Genomic DNA, 16,548 nt, shown 5'->3' on the forward strand with positions numbered 1-16,548 from the left:
ACATCCCATAATTGAAAACTGTTTACTCCACGCTGATCGCCCAACGGCCCGAGGAGACTGGGGTGAGTTTTAGCGTTATATTCTAACGTGTTCTTTACTAACTGCTATGATGAACATATGACCCACATTAGATGAATGGTATAACGTTGCCCACGGAATTATAAACGCCCCCTCGCCCATCCGGTCAACATCAGATGACGTGTAGTAAATTCTAGAAGTACGTCCAATTGAAATTTTTTATCTCGCACAGATTCCTACCAAACTGTATTTCATCATCAATATAATGCATTTGGGGCTATAAATCACGTTCTGGAGAAAGCTGCAGAAAGAGATGAAAACATACTTATACTTTAGACCATATTTTAGTATGAATATGTGAATGAAAAAGTTTAACGTTGCTACACCATGAACAATACATATAGGACCTTGAATGGGCCCTAATAATGGCAATCTAGCAATAGAATTAAAAAGGTTATAGCCCTGCAAAGAAGGGGAACTTCTCCATGTTAAATAGAGCTGGCAACGGATGGTATATCATGAATTTAACCTTAGGCAATCAAAGTGTTAACTGCCGTCTGTTGTTGTTGTCATTTATTTCTGATTTTGTTTTGTTGTGTTTTTTATATTAAGCTGTAGTGTAAAGCAGTGGTTCTCAACTGGTCTAGCCTCGGGACCCAACATTTTCCTTAGTCATTAAGTCGCGGCCCAAATTTTTTAACCACTATGATTTATTTCAAAAAAGAATGTGTGCAGTAATACGCAATCTTTCATGCACTGTTAAACACAAAAAAGTGCAACTAGGGCTAAAAACCCAATGAAATAAAATAATAATAAATAATATATGCTTCTTAGCAGATTTATTAGCTTAACATAACATACCTAAGTTTGGGGGAACCAATGGGATAACTGGGGTTGCAACAAAAGTGCAACTAGGGCTAAAAAGTAAAAACCCAATGAAATAAAATAATAATAATAAATAATTATGCTTCTTAGCAGACTTCTTAGCTGAACATAACATACCTAAGTTTGGGGGAACTAATGGGATAACTGGGGTTGCAACAAAAGTGCAACTAGGGCTAAAAACCCAATGAAATAAAATAATAAATAATATGCTTCTTAGCAAATTTCTTAGCTTAACATAACAGACCTAAGTTTGGGGGAACTAATGGGATAACTGGGGTTGCAACAAAAGTGCAACTAGGGCTAAAAACACAATGAAATAAAATAATAATAATAATAAATAATATATCCTTCTTAGCAGACTTCTTAGCTTAACATCCCAGGGAACTAATGGGATAACTGTTGTTTGCTCCTGACAAGAGTCTCAAAGTCTGGGGTGACAAAGCAACTCTGAGGTCATGCTCAATGTCCAATCTGTTCCTCTGCTTTGTCTTCAGCTGGACCAGAGCTGAGAAGCCACTTGCACAAAGATAGGTAGTGCATAAAAAGAATTCAAAAAAATATATATATATATTTCTTTTTCTCCACTTCTTTTATATATATTTATTTTACACACACACATCCGTGACCCACTCAAAATGGCCCGCGACCCACCAGTTGAGAAACACTGGTGTAAAGCACCCTGTGCATTCGTGCTGTGAAGGGTGCTATATAAATAAAAAAAGTCATTCATTCAAATGACGGCTTTACAATATTTCATGGAAGCAAAGTGTTTAGTTTGTCTAAGATTTAAAAAGGTTTCAACTTTACAGCACTGACAAAGTTGAATAAAGTGCTGTACAAGTCCCACAACATTAAAAAAATGTAAAAAAAAAAAGAAAAAAAAATTATATAAAAAAAAATATATATATTTCGAAGCTTCGAATTAAAATGTAATCTCGTCCCCGAAGCTTCGAATTCCAAAATAAAAAATCTAAGGTCAGCCCTATCTGCATTAAATACATTTCTTCATGCCATAGTTATTCCTCACATAAATAAATTTCTTCATGCCATAGTTATTCCTCACATTCCTCACATTGATACTAGGGATGCACGATAATTATCGGGTCGATAATTATCGGGCCGATATCAGCTATTATGACGTCATCCCGATAAAATTATTGATAGCTCCGATAATTAAAAAAAAAGTGTGTGTATTTTTTACACTTTTTTTTTAAACTTTTTTCTTTTCATGTCAATGTTCACACGCACAATATATGCTTACTTAGGATTTGACTTGATTCAGCAGTCGGGGCAATGGCAAGCCGAAAAACTGTCGAAAATGTGGTTATTTGAAGTTTGGATATTTTTCTTTTACAACTGCGGTAGGTAGATTTTTTTTAGACTAAAGTACCAAAAAAAGGTACCGTTGGGTACCGGTATCAATTCACAGGTACCGGTACCCATCCCTACTAGTGCACTGCAACCTTGCCCAGGCCCGACGGGGCCCGGCGGGTTCGGGCTGGGTAGGGCTTTTTTTTTAATAAATAATAGTGCTGTCAAACGATTAAAATATTTAACTCGATTAATCGCATGATTGTCCATAGTTAACTCGCGATTAATCGCAAATTAATCGCATTTATATTTTAATTTTTTTTTTTTACTTTAAACAGATCTTTTTCAAGTTCCAAGTTTTAATACTCTTATCAACATGCGAGTCAACAAATGCTTGCTTTGTGCAGCCATTTAACACAAAATGATGACCCTGGCCTCATGCATTGCAAATTTGCATCAAATTCAAAACAGAGTGATGCACAAAATAACTTAAAAGAAAATAATAATTTAAAACAATGAATAAAGTGTGCATGAAATAATAGGGGAAAGAAAACGTTAGGAACTTGTTACATTCACACACACAAGGGCTGATTAATCACACACCCCCCTCTCTCCCTCATAGGGATGGGTATCGTTAGGATTTTATCGATACTACTACTCTTATCGATACTGCTTAACGGTTCGGTACTTTATCGATACTCTTATCGGTTCTTTTTGGTTCTTTTTTTGCAAGAAAAAAAGACAATTAATTAAGAACAGAATCAACATTGCTTTATTATTTATAAATACAACTTTATAAATAAGTATTATAAATAAATATAATTTCTTCAGCAACAGCAGCAGCAATGTTCTTTTATATAACTTTATAAATAAATATAATAAATGAATATAATTTCTTCAGCAACAGCAGCAACAATGTTTTAAATGTGTCTGACTCTGAATTATAGACTTTTTATAATAAACAACAAATGCAAAAGGCTAACAGAACTGTGACACTCGTTCACCCTATCCTCTGTCATCCTTCCTCTAGCTGCTAGGGTGAAAGGACTTTGGGTGGTGGAGGGAGGTAGAGGGAAGGATGTGTGGTGGCCCTGGGCTCACTGGCCTGGGACACATTGGTGGCTGACGCCTCAGCTTGACGATCTATAAAAAGTTTAGATTGTAGTATTTGTAGCTAAACAATTATTTTGTTTATTAGCCTATTTGTAATAATTCGTTATTAGCCTAGGAAACTCCGTATCTTGGCTTACCGGCGGCAGTGGACGTGGATGCAGATGGAACACTGCGCGCAAGGCAGTCGAATACGCGCATTTCTGCACACTAATATCATGTTTTGCCAACAGATGTTTTGATAAATTGCTCGTATTGCCACCCTTACTGGCAAATGTTTTGTTGCACTTGTGGCAACGTGCGTTGTATATCCATACTTTCTTTAGAACGCTTCGCTCTATCCGCCATCACGAGTCACGGTGCATGCAGACTCAGAGCTGTCTGTGTCTGTGTGCAGTGCGCTTCAGCACGGAGAACTTTCATTAAGGAGTACCCGTATGTAGCACTACTAGCGAGCGACTCGCGAGGAGTGTGTGTAATAATGACTCGCTGTGGCTCGCTTCTCGTGCAGAGACAGAGAGAGGATAGATCGTTTGCAACTTTTAAATAATAATAATAATAATAATAATAATAATAATTTCTCTAGAGTATCGATAGCAGTACCGAGGACGTCGGAGCTTATAAATACTCCGGTATTTTCTAATATAGTACCGGTTCCCGTTTAAAACCTGGGTCCGGGGGGCATCCCTACTCCCTCACACACACACTCTCCCAGCTCTTTTTCTCTTTTGCCCCTTCCTCATCTCTCTCACCCCCCTCTCTCTCTATATCTCACACACACACACACACACACACACACACACACACACACACACACACACACACACACACACACACACACACACACACACACACACTTCAGAAACAAACATAGTATCAATGAGAGCATCAATAATACACCTGAGTGAAGTCTAGTAAAAAAAAAAAAAAAAATGTTTTTTTTTTTTTTTAGTTAATCTTGAGTTAAAAAAATTAGTGGCATTAATAGAATCGGGAGTTAACGCGATATTAACGCGATATATTTGACAGCCTTAATAAATAATTCTGGCGGTTTTTTTTGTTTTTTTTCCGTTTTTTTTCTTCTTTTTCATATAACTAGGGTTATAGGATAACCTTCGTTTTCCTTAAGATTCGTTTTCTCTTTTGCGCAAAGCTGTCATCAGAGAAACATTTGGATGTAATTACCGCAGCGCGCAGGGAGAACTCAGAGGAGAACTCGATTGGTTGTGTTGGAATATAGCCAGTTGGCAAACGTTTTAATTTGTTCTTGGATGTATGTAGCCGGTTGGCGAAGTTTTGTTAACGTTGTTCAACGCGTTGCTGACGTCGTGGTGAGTGATGTTTATTATTTGCTGGGTCGCTACCTGTTTTGTTGTGCTTTTCATTATGTTGCTCTGCTCGAAATCTGATTTCTGTTTTCTGTTTGTTTGTATAGTGACTGAGTAGGCTATTGTGTGTCGTGTGTGTGTGTGTGTGTGTGCAGGGACCGAAACTAAAGCCCGCCGCCCGCCAGGGGCGGGCAGTTTTTACCTTTGGCGCTTGACACTTAGAGGGCTGCCCGCCGTGTGGCGTGTAGTTCATAACGATACTCTTGTGCGAGTACAGATTATAGCCGCTCTCATCTTTTTTTTCTCCGCCGCGAGATCGTTAAAAAACTACAAGTCCCACATTGCACTCAAGTCAACGGTCCAATCACAGTAGAGTGACGTGACTGGTTTCATGAGAAAGAAAGCAAATGACCAATCGGAAGCTCTCATTTGGCTTGTTTACTTCCTGAAACGCCACCATTGCGATATGCGGGCAGTCTGCTCTAGTCTATATCGGACCTCCATGAGCTACCGTTACTGTTTAAACAATGACCCAGTCAACTATTCACTTTTAGTTTAATACATGACGAGGCATTGTCTAACGGTATCTAGTTGGCTAGCTACTGATAGCTGCTGATATCAACAAATGCTCCAGCAATAGTCGACTCGAGTGCATAATACCTCCGTTCCCTCGTTAGCTAGCTTAGCTAGCTCACGTTAGATCCATCTGTCCCAGTAAACTAAATTGTCTTAACGTTATCTACCGGGCTAGCAGTAGCTACAGATAGCTCCTGATATCAATGTCTTATAACATTGATTGAATGCGTATTCTAGCTGAGGGCATGTTGAATGTGATTTGACAAAAGAACCGTAACGTTATAAATAGGGTCCAGCTGCATCGCCGGAGAATCCTTGCATGCTGAATGTAGGGTCTAGCTGAATATAGGGTCTAGCTGCAGGGCCGGAGAATCCTTGCTGGAGCTGGAGGCTACTGAAGTATACACACAGACAGTGGAGCTGTTTGCAGATAGCAAGCATTTTGACTTATTGCGTGGTGGCGATGTCTCGCAGATAATACAACTACAAGTATGATTATATAATATATATTTTATTTAAAAAAAAAATTTATATAAAATATATATATATTTTTTTAATCAAAGAAATGTTGGCAGGTAAGAAATATGCTTGGCGGGTAGACTCTTCCCATCTACCCGCCACTGGCCGGTGAGTCAAAAAGTTAATTTCGCTCCCTGAGTGTGTGTGTGTGTGTGTGTGTGTGTGTGTGTGTGTGTGTGTGTGTGTGTGTGTGTCAAAGAAGATTCTATAGCCTTCAATACGTTTTACGAGGCTGCTGTGGATATAGCTATATAGAATGGTTGTTAGTTTTCAGCATGATATGGGTTATTTAGTTAGACCTATTGGACATTTTCGTTTTTGTTTATTTATTACGTTCATATAAAACCGTGTTTCGAATATTTAAAACAAATACAAAAAAGAATTATATTTTAATAATAATAATATTTTTTTTTCGGGTTTTCACGCAGGCTAGGGCTTAAAATATTATTTACAGTCTGGCTTATTTTCGGGCAGGGCCTGAAGTTCACGGGCTCGGGCAGGGCTCGGGCTTTATTTCAAGGCCCTTGCAGACCACTAATCCCTACTGACAAAGCACAATACCTGTTGGTTTTTAGTTTAGTTTTTGTTAATGACATTGACGGATTGTGAATTTTGTGATTGACTCAAATTATATTTATTTGGAAAAATAAATATAGTCACTTTATTTGAAGAGTCAAAACTGTTCTCTTGGCTTTGTTTTGTTCATAGTAGTAACGCTCATGTCATGATAAATCTGGTTAGGTCAAAACTACAGGAATATACATAAAATAAATAATATTATAATACAATAAATATATATCGGTTATCGGTATCGACCTTGAGGAGCAGAAAGTTATCGATATCGGGGTAAAAAAAATCAATATCGTGCACCACTAATTGATACACATTCATACTGTCTCCCACTCATGGTTCACATGGCCAAAGATGCCATGAAACCTATTGTCAAACTGTATAAGAGACTAGAGCATTCAAAATACACCGTCTACTTTTGTAAGTTAAGTGGGCACTAGTGACAGTTTTTTTGCTTAAAGACCAGCTTTTTCTCTGTTGGAATCATTCTGATGACAGCAGCAGAGAGGGTAGGATCTTTGAACTGAATAATACTGTGTACATCATTTTGAAGTGTGTGACTAAATTGTGTTGTGGAAATAGTTTGTAATTAGTTTCACCCAGCTGACAGAAACTGGAGGTGTGGCCTTTGTGCATGTGGCTTTTGTAAGTTAAGTGGGCACTTGTGACAGTTTTTTGCTTAAAGACCAGCTTTTTCTCTGTTGGAATCATTCTGATGACAGCAGCAGAGAGGGTAGGATCTTTGAACTGAATAATACTGTGTACATCATTTTGAAGTGTGTGACTAAATTGTGTTGTGGAAATAGTTTGTAATTAGTTTCACCCAGCTGACAGAAACTGGAGGTGTGGCCTTTGTGCATGTGGCTTTTGTAAGTTAAGTGGGCACTTGTGACAGTTTTTTGCTTAAAGACCAGCTTTTTCTCTGTTGGAATCATTCTGATGACAGCAGCAGAGAGGGTAGGATCTTTGAACTGAATAATACTGTGTACATCATTTTGAAGTGTGTGACTAAATTGTGTTGTGGAAATAGTTTGTAATTAGTTTCACCCAGCTGACAGAAACTGGAGGTGTGGCCTTTGTGCATGTGGCTTTTGTAAGTTAAGTGGGCACTTGTGACAGTTTTTTGCTTAAAGACCAGCTTTTTCTCTGTTGGAATCATTCTGATGACAGCAGCAGAGAGGGTAGGATCTTTGAACTGAATAATACTGTGTACATCATTTTGAAGTGTGTGACTAAATTGTGTTGTGGAAATAGTTTGTAATTAGTTTCACCCAGCTGACAGAAACTGGAGGTGTGGCCTTTGTGCATGTGGCTTTTGTAAGTTAAGTGGGCACTTGTGACAGTTTTTTGCTTAAAGACCAGCTTTTTCTCTGTTGGAATCATTCTGATGACAGCAGCAGAGAGGGTAGGATCTTTGAACTGAATAATACTGTGTACATCATTTTGAAGTGTGTGACTAAATTGTGTTGTGGAAATAGTTTGTAATTAGTTTCACCCAGCTGACAGAAACTGGAGGTGTGGCCTTTTGCTGCAGGTGTCACTCATCAGTAATTAGTGATAGTGATTTAAGGACTTGCTGGCCTAGCGTCAGCGAAGCGTCGAGAAACGAAGAGGGACAAAGAGGAGTTTTCCTGGAGTTCTCAGCAGAGGGATCCACCGATCCACCCAGTGCTAAGCACACCATAATCCTATATTTCCCTCCCACTCTGCTATTCCCCTACTATCTCGCTTCCTCCCTACAACCTTCTCCCTGCCACTCTTGACACCACAATGTGCCTCATACCTATATCCACAATCTGCTCCTCCAGAACTGACTCTACCCATCCACGCCAGTTTGCTAGCAACCCGGCAAATCTCTCCTACCCTCCTACAGCCACTAATACACCTGTCACAGTACGGGGAGGCTTATGGAATTGTCAATCAGCAGTCAAGAAAGCTGACTTCATTACTGCCTACGCCCATAGTCTAAATCTGCAGCTCCTGGCTCTAACTGAGACCTGGATAACTCCCAATAACTCATCAACACCTGCAGCATTATCTACAAACTATAACTTCACTCACACACCTCGACCCTCCAGACGGGGTGGAGGCACTGGCCTCATGACATCTCCTTCATGGGCTTCAAACCTAACACAACTCCCAGAACTGTCACTCTCCTCCCTCGAATATTATGCAATATCTGTCTCTAATCCTTTCAATCTCACCATTGTTACACTCTATCGCCCTCCAGGTCCCCTCGATCACTTCATAGATGAGCTGGACATGCTTCTAAGCTCCTTACCGGAAGATGGTACCCCGCTCCTTCTATTGGGCGACTTCAACCTGCCTGACTCATCTCAGTCGGTCCCAGTGGTCTCCCTCCTACAACAATTTGACCTGACTCCCACTGCCATGCCTCCCACCCACAAAGCAGGCAACTCCTTGGATCTCATATTTTCCCGTAACTCCAGCATCATTAACACCACGGTAACTCCCCTACATGTATCTGACCATTCCTTCATATCCTTCTCACTAACTCTCATGCTTAACCGAAAGGTCTTCACCCCAACTCAAACCGTCTCACTCAGACGTAACCTGGCCTCCCTATCCCCCTCCACCCTCTCCTCTGACATAATATCCGCTCTACCTTTGAGTGACACCTTCTCTGCTCTCCCCACAGAGATGGCAACCTCCACCCTCCTCTCAGCCCTTGCAACCTCCTTTGACAAGCTCTGTCCCCTCGTTGAGAAACCTGCCCGCCGTTCCCCACCCAGTCCATGGCTGACGGATGCAGTGAGAGAACAAAGACAGGTCCTGAGAGCGGCTGAGAGGAAGTATAGAAAATCACGCCTCACTGCTGACATCGACACATATCACAACCTCTTGTTAACATTCTCCAAAACCATTACTAATGCCAAAGCTTCTTTCTTTCACCATAGGATCGAGGCCTCTGCCAAGAATCTTCGCAAACTGCATGCTACCATGTCCTCCCTCCTCACTCCCCCCCCACCCCCTCCTCCCTCATCTTTTTCTGCCGAAGACTTTGCGATCTTCTTTGAGGAAAAAGTGGTGAACATCCGCAGCTCCTTCTCCCAACCCCCACCCATTCCAAACGCTGAATCGAGAACCTCATCCTTCACTCTGTCATCTTTCTCTCCCATTACAGAAGCCGAGACCCTGACACTGGTAACGTCGAACCGTCCGACTACATGCCAGCTGGACCGGCTACCCTCCCCACTCCTCCAGACCATAGCACCGGACATCCTCCCATTCCTAACTGCAACCATCAACTCCTCACTCAACTCGGGGGTGGTCCCCACCTCCCTAAAACAAGCCAGAGTCACGCCCCTCATAAAAAAACCAACCCTGAACCCCACCGTCATAGCCAACTATCGTCCTGTCTCTCTTCTCTCCTTTCTTTCTAAAACACTTGAACGTGCTGTATCCAACCAACTTACTGCTTATCTCTTACAGAATGACCTCCTAGACCCCAATCAGTCTGGCTTCCGGACTGGCCACTCCACAGAAACGGCCCTCATTGCGGTCACAGAGGCACTTCACTTAGCAAAAGCGAAAGGCCTCTCCTCTGTCCTGATTCTCCTAGATCTATCTGCAGCCTTCGACACAGTCAACCATCAGATCCTCCTCGCGGCCCTCGCAGGAATGGGAGTGGCTGGATCTGCGCTGACATGGCTGACATCATACCTCAACGACCGCTCCTACCAAGTGTCATGGAGAGGGACTCTGTCGGCCACCCGCCCCCTCCGGACGGGTGTCCCCCAGGGCTCGGTCCTAGGACCCCTTCTCTTCTCCCTCTACACTAAATCACTGGGTAACATTATCACGTCTCATGGCTTCTCATATCATTGTTATGCCGATGATACTCAACTCTTCCTCTCCTTCCCTCCCTCAGATATCCACGTCTCTGAGCGGATCTCGACCTGTCTGTCCGACATCTCCGCCTGGATGACGACCAACCACCTCAAACTGAACCTAAGCAAAACAGAATTGCTCCACCTGCCGGCCAAATCCTCCCCCCTGACCGACCTCTCCATCACAGTCGAGAATGCAGCTTTCTAAACTTAATAATCGATATGATTTCGGCGTTTATTGCGCCATACAAACCGGAAATGGACCTAGGCGATCGGCGTCGTATAATTGGGATCTTTCACCGCCAGTCTCATTGGCCCACGGTAAGGGGAATATAATGTTATTTTCAGCCCGATTGTGCGTTTCCTTGTTTGTAATCAGCCTGATCAATATATCCACCCAACCTACATAAAGCCGTTACTGATGATCAAGGAATTATAAACAACCACCCCCCCCCCCTTTCCTTCACGCATGATGAAGCATAATGTATACCGATCATATACATTTGAATTTTTTTAATATTGCGTCTATGGGAAAGAAACGGCAATCGATAATCTATATACCGGTATGCGTTTGGGCCTATAACTAGCGTTTTTGGAATTACAGCAGAAAAGATTAAAAACATACTTATATTCTAGAAGGTATTAACACAACAATGTATGAATGAAAAAAATATAACGTTCCCACATCCTGAACGATAGATAATCGATGTTGAATGGGCCATAGTAATGTCAATATAGCAATACAATTTAAAAAGTTATAGCCCTGCAAAGAAGGTGAACATCTCCATAGGCTTTCAACGGTGGCAGAGAGGGGTATGAGATGGGCACAATGCCCGGCGGGCAATGTGTTAAGGGTGATTTCCCACTAGGCATCCGGGGTCGAAATCGAGCACGATCGCCCCAAAATAAGTGTGATGAGAACGCTCCCCCCGTCACCGGGGACGCTGATTCGCTCCAAGCCGGGACAGCTTGAAAAGGTGGTTTTGGGTGTGACGACGGAACGGAGCATGGTGTGCAAACAAACCTGGAATGCTTTCATGCTTGCTTGAATTTTGGGCAGATAAAAACATACAGCAACAACTGGACAATACCCACAGAAACGCTGATATTTATGGGCAATTTGGAGAGTATTTGCGTGCGCATGGGTACAACACATCAGTCAACAATGTCGAACTAAAGTGAAGAAGATGAGGCTTCAATATCTTAAAGTACGGGATGCAGTGCGCAAATCAGGCAGCTCATCTGATGACGAGGACACATTTCCGTGGTTTGATGCAGTGGACAGCATAATCGGCCAAAAACCAACCAGTGATCCCTCCGTTGTTGAATCACTACCCACAGTAACGCGGCCGGTTAGCCCATCCATAACCCAAACAACAAGGGAGCCGATCACAACCCATCGCACTATTACTACCTCCAGTAACGCAGCCTGACGTTAGTCCATTAACTAGCCTGCCAATCGGTATAAGTAAAGTTTTAGCATCCATATTATTTCTCACGACTTTTCGGTGTCTGATCCGTCTGTGACCCATCATGTTTTAGCGCGCGGCTTATCAAGGTGACCAGTTGTGTTCAGCGGGACTATAGCCGATCAAGTATATATGCATATTATCTTCTACGTTGTTCGTTATATGTTTTGTCTATCTGTCTAATCTATGTGGTTAGCGCGCGGCATGGCCAAAATGTTTTTAGTGTGGGAGTATCCAAAATCCTGCCTGTATCTAACCCATCGTAGGTTTAACTAGGTACATTACTTCCTGAGGTACAGCGAAAATGTTCAGTGTAACTGTTTTTGGTTAATTCAGAAATATAGACTATAGAGTGTTGCTATCCTCAATTGTGCTTGGGAATGAGACAAGATTGTAGTGTGTACGCAGACCAGAGGGGGGAGTGGGGGAAGGGGGTATCACTCTCGAGGACGGAGCGAGGACGGAACGGAGCAACCGTTCCTAATGAAAAATGCCCCTGTCTTCACAAAACAATTTCAAATCATTACTGTAATCAACACTGAGCATTAACACTTTCTTCGCCAGGCTTATGTACATCATTATATATACCATCCTCTGCCAGCTCTATTTGTCTATGGAGAAGTTCCCCTTCTTTGCAGGGCTATAACTTTTTAAATTGTATTGCTAAATTGACATTACTATGGCCCATTCAACATCAAGTATCTATTGTTCAGGGTGTAGCAACGTTATACTTTTTCATTCACATATTCATACTAAAATACGGTCTAAAGTATTAATATGTTTTTATCGTTTTCTGCAGCTTTCTGCAGAACATGATTTATAGCCCTAAATGTATTATATTGATGATTGTATACAGTTTGATAGCGATCGGCGCAAGATAAAAAATTTCAAATGGACGTGCTTCTAGAAGTTACTACTTATCATCTGATGTTGACTGGATGGGGGGGGGGGGGGGGGGCGTTTATAATTCCGTGGCCAACGTTAGATGATTCATCTAGTGTGGGTGATATGATCATTAGAGCAGTTTGTATCGAACACGGTAAAAAAAAAATGCTGAAACTCACCCCAGTCTCCTCGGGCCGTTGGGCAATGAGCGTGGAGCATAAATATTCCTATTATGGGATGTTGAAATATGCGATCCATCTCCAGGTTGTATAATAGTATATACGTCCAAATCATGTTGTTTATCGAGTTATTGGTAACGGATTGCTATCCATTGTGTCTAGCTTGAGTCCCGGGACCTATAGCGAGTGATCGGACCAAATTTGGATGAGCACCAGTTTCCGTTTCCGGTTTCCGGTTTGGGCGATCCGCCGATCGGCCACCAGATGGCGCTCTTGAACCGTTGGAGAGTTGAGAGGGGATCAACAGTAGATCTCAAGTCTCCGCGGGAGAAATATGATTGCGATCACAGATTTTTGAAATATTGATCTCAATGACGTGTTACAGCGTCATTGGCAGAATTAGCATGGCGGGGAATGACGAGTTTAGGTGTCCTTGGCAGAGAAAGTGTTAATATGAGGCCTACACAACAGCCCCTTCACCACTCCATCTGTTCTTCCTCCTCTTCATCTACTTTAGAAATTATTCTATTCAGCTCTTTATCAAAGTTATCTTTCTTCTTTTTATTTTCTTCACAATCCCTTATCCTTCTTTTGCATTGTTATTTCTCAGCACTATTCTTCTTTTCCTCTTCTCCTAATCTGCAGGGCAGGAAACCTACTTAAAAGCAGTTATGCAACTGAAAGGCCAGAACTTTGCAAACCATTGTGAACTTGTGTTGTTTTTAAAACTTGTGTTCCTGTTGAAATATAATTTTACTAAAACAATGTTTTTTTGAGGCTGATACAGATATCAGATTTTCTTTTCTCCTACCTATATCGACCGATGCCGATACAGATAGTTTGACACAGTCTTCAGATGAAGTGGTATCATGTGGGTTTGGGGAGAAAGTCCTTAGTGCTATTCTTTTGTTTACTTGGCATGTGCATTAAGCAAAACTCTACCGATATAAAGGTCACAAAAATGACAATTCTACAATTGGCCAATGTTGGCTGTACAAATAAAGTAGGGGTGATACCGACTGTGCTTTGCATATTGGTGCATCCCTAGCAATTAAAGGTATTGAGATAAGCTATCCATATAGTATACAATCCATGACATGCCTACCAATATGGCACTAATGATAATAACCTGTTATTTCATTACAATCACCTGTTCTTTGCCTACCACGTTGTCTGCGATAGAATAATGTGGAAAATTCCTTTCATGACCTTTTGTTAACAACTCCCTCCCCCTCCCTGTCCCTCAACTCTCACCTATCCACTGGTCAATCCTTTCCCCCACCGCCCCCTTCCTTTGTGTCAGATAAATGTATAAAGGTGAACTGACAAGAAAGTCAGGGAGCTTGACCCAATTCTCCTGGCCAGAGAACGTCAAGTCCTCTACCAAAACTAACTTGTATTCGATTGACCATGTTTTAACAAGTACATTTGTATCAACCAAGATAATTTTACCACGCGCATAATTAATCTCGCTGGTTCCACTACAAATACTATGAAAAGGCCTCGATATGGGTGGGTGGGTGGTCGATATCAAATTGTTTCATTTGAATAAATTCTTAGAATCCCAAGATCTTTGCCTTTTTTCAGTGGATGTGTTAAATGTCATTTCTCGTGTGCCTCCTGACCGGTCCTGCACTCTCTTGTTTGCCTGGTGCCGAGTTTCTGCTCAACTTCTATGGAAACTCTATTGGGAAAATTACATCTTTTGACAACAAAAGGTTGCTAAATACCAGCCCTAGGCCTAGATACTGAAAATGAATAAAAGCGTATTATACTGTTATACCATAAGCAAAGGGAACCGCTCCCGCCTACCTCCGGTCAATGGTCTCCAACTACACACCCTCAAGACCCCTACGCTCTGCATCTTCTGGCCGCCTCAGACCTACTCCTATCCGAGCTCCGGGAGGGTCATCAAAGAGAAGTCGCCTATTCTCAGTCCTTGCCCCACAATGGTGGAATGAACTGCCCACCCCAGTTAGGACAGCCGAAACCCGCCCAATATTTCTCCGTCGACTAAAGACGCACTTCTTCAACCATTATCTGAAATAAAATTAAATATATAAAAAAAAATATATATATATTAAATTAACCCTTTTCTCGCAAATGACGTGTTACCACGTCATTCCTCGCCATGCTTAATCTGCCAATGACGTTTTACAGCGTCTTTGAGATCAATATTTCAAATTTCTGTCATGGTATTCATATTTCACCCACGGATCCTTGACGGGTGCTGTAGGACTCCGCTCAACTCTCCAATGCTTCAATACCGCCACCTGGTGGCCGATCGGCGAGTTGCAACCGGATGTCGATAATTGTGATGCCGATGTGGCTCCCTATTCGGTCCGGCCACTCGCTATCGCTCGCGGGACTACATCTTGACACACTGGATAGCGATCCGTTGCCATAACTCAATAAACAACATTATTTGGACGTATATAGTATTATACAACCTGGAAATGGATCGCATATATCAACATCCCATAATAGCAATGTTTTTGCTCCACGCTCATCACCCAACGCTACGAGGAGACTGGGGTGAGTTTCAGCCTGTTTGTTTACCATTTTCGATACAAACTGCTCTGATCAATATATCACCCATACTACATAAATGCTTTAACGCGGGCCACGGAATTATAAACGACCCCCCCCCCCCCCTCCGGTCAACATCAGATGATAAGTCATAATGTCTAGGAGCATGTACAGTTGAAATGTTCTATCTGTAGTCAATCGGTATCAAACTGCATTTGATGATCTAATATATGCATTTGTGGCTATAACTCACGTTCTATGAAATACTGCAGAAAACGATAAAAACATATTTATACTCTAGACTGTATTTTTGTATGAATGTGTGAATGAAAAAGTTAAACGTTCCTACATCCTGAACGATAGCTAATCGATGTTGAATGGGCCATAGCAATACAATTTAAAAAGTTATAGCCCTGCAAATGCAAAGTAGGTGAACATCTCCATAGACAAATAGAGCTGGCAGACTGGCTACAAGGATGGATATAAGCGTGGCAGAGAAAGGGTTAAAATTAAAAATCTAACCCTAACTAATCTTACTGTCATGCACTTGTCCTAATAAACTAACCTACACTGTAGCACGCAACACTTTGATGAACATTGTTACTTAGCTGATAGAGTTGTGCCCTTCCTGATGACTTGTCGTACAGAACTTGTAAGTCGCTTTGGATCAAAGCGTCAGCTAAATGACTAAATGTAAATGTAAGCAAAGCAACTGAGCGAGCATGGTTATTATTATGCCTATATTGCAACAACAGTACAGTCATCTTACCTGATGTAGACGACCCCGCTCTGGTGTCTCCTTCGTTGCCAACCTATCGGGACCTCGGCTGCCCACTGGCCTCCGTACTTCATAGTCGTGTCCATGGTTCCTGCCGGATTTAGGCTCAGATATCGGTCAGACGACTGCTCAGCCTGCACCTCATCCTGGGACCTCTGTCTGATCAGTGACCAGCCGCCCCGACAGAGGACTTGATCAGACTCCACGAGGGGAGCGGTCGGCGGGTAAGCGGTTGTTTACGATCGCGAATACCCTAAAATCCATTATTGACGAGGGGGATGCGTTTCATCATTTTTGCGTTAGAAAAAGGGAGGGATACCACCGCACCCCTTCATCCCCCCGCCTCCAGAGCGCGGCTGAGCGTCCGTGTTGAACCCCCCCCCCAGACTTCTGCGGGGAAGATCACAGTAGAATCAGGCTGTGAAGGTCCATCATCCCCATCTCATTCAGATTTAGAGTCCTCATGTTTAAAGCACAGTCATTGTCTGTGACGGGTAATAGTGTGTGTGTGTGTGTGTGTGTGTGTGTGTGTGTGTGTGT

The 16,548-nt window shown here is 42.1% G+C and overlaps 1 protein-coding gene across 1 annotated transcript in view; it reads right to left on the reverse strand.

Moving 5' to 3' along the window:
• Positions 1 to 16,291, reverse strand: part of LOC311228795 (methyl-CpG-binding domain protein 5-like) — a 45,608-nt gene extending 29,317 nt beyond the window's left edge. Inside the window, exon 1 of the mRNA XM_084314740.1 lies at positions 16,000 to 16,291. Within this exon, the coding sequence (XP_084170866.1) occupies positions 16,000 to 16,094 (95 nt within the window). The 5' untranslated portion in view covers positions 16,095 to 16,291. The remainder of the gene's footprint in view (positions 1 to 15,999) is intronic.
• Between the last annotated feature and the right edge of the window lie 257 nt (positions 16,292 to 16,548).

The sequence above is a fragment of the Notolepis coatsorum genome (assembly GCF_963971535.1).
Source record: "Notolepis coatsorum genome assembly, chromosome: 5".
Taxonomy (NCBI): domain Eukaryota; kingdom Metazoa; phylum Chordata; class Actinopteri; order Aulopiformes; family Paralepididae; genus Notolepis; species Notolepis coatsorum.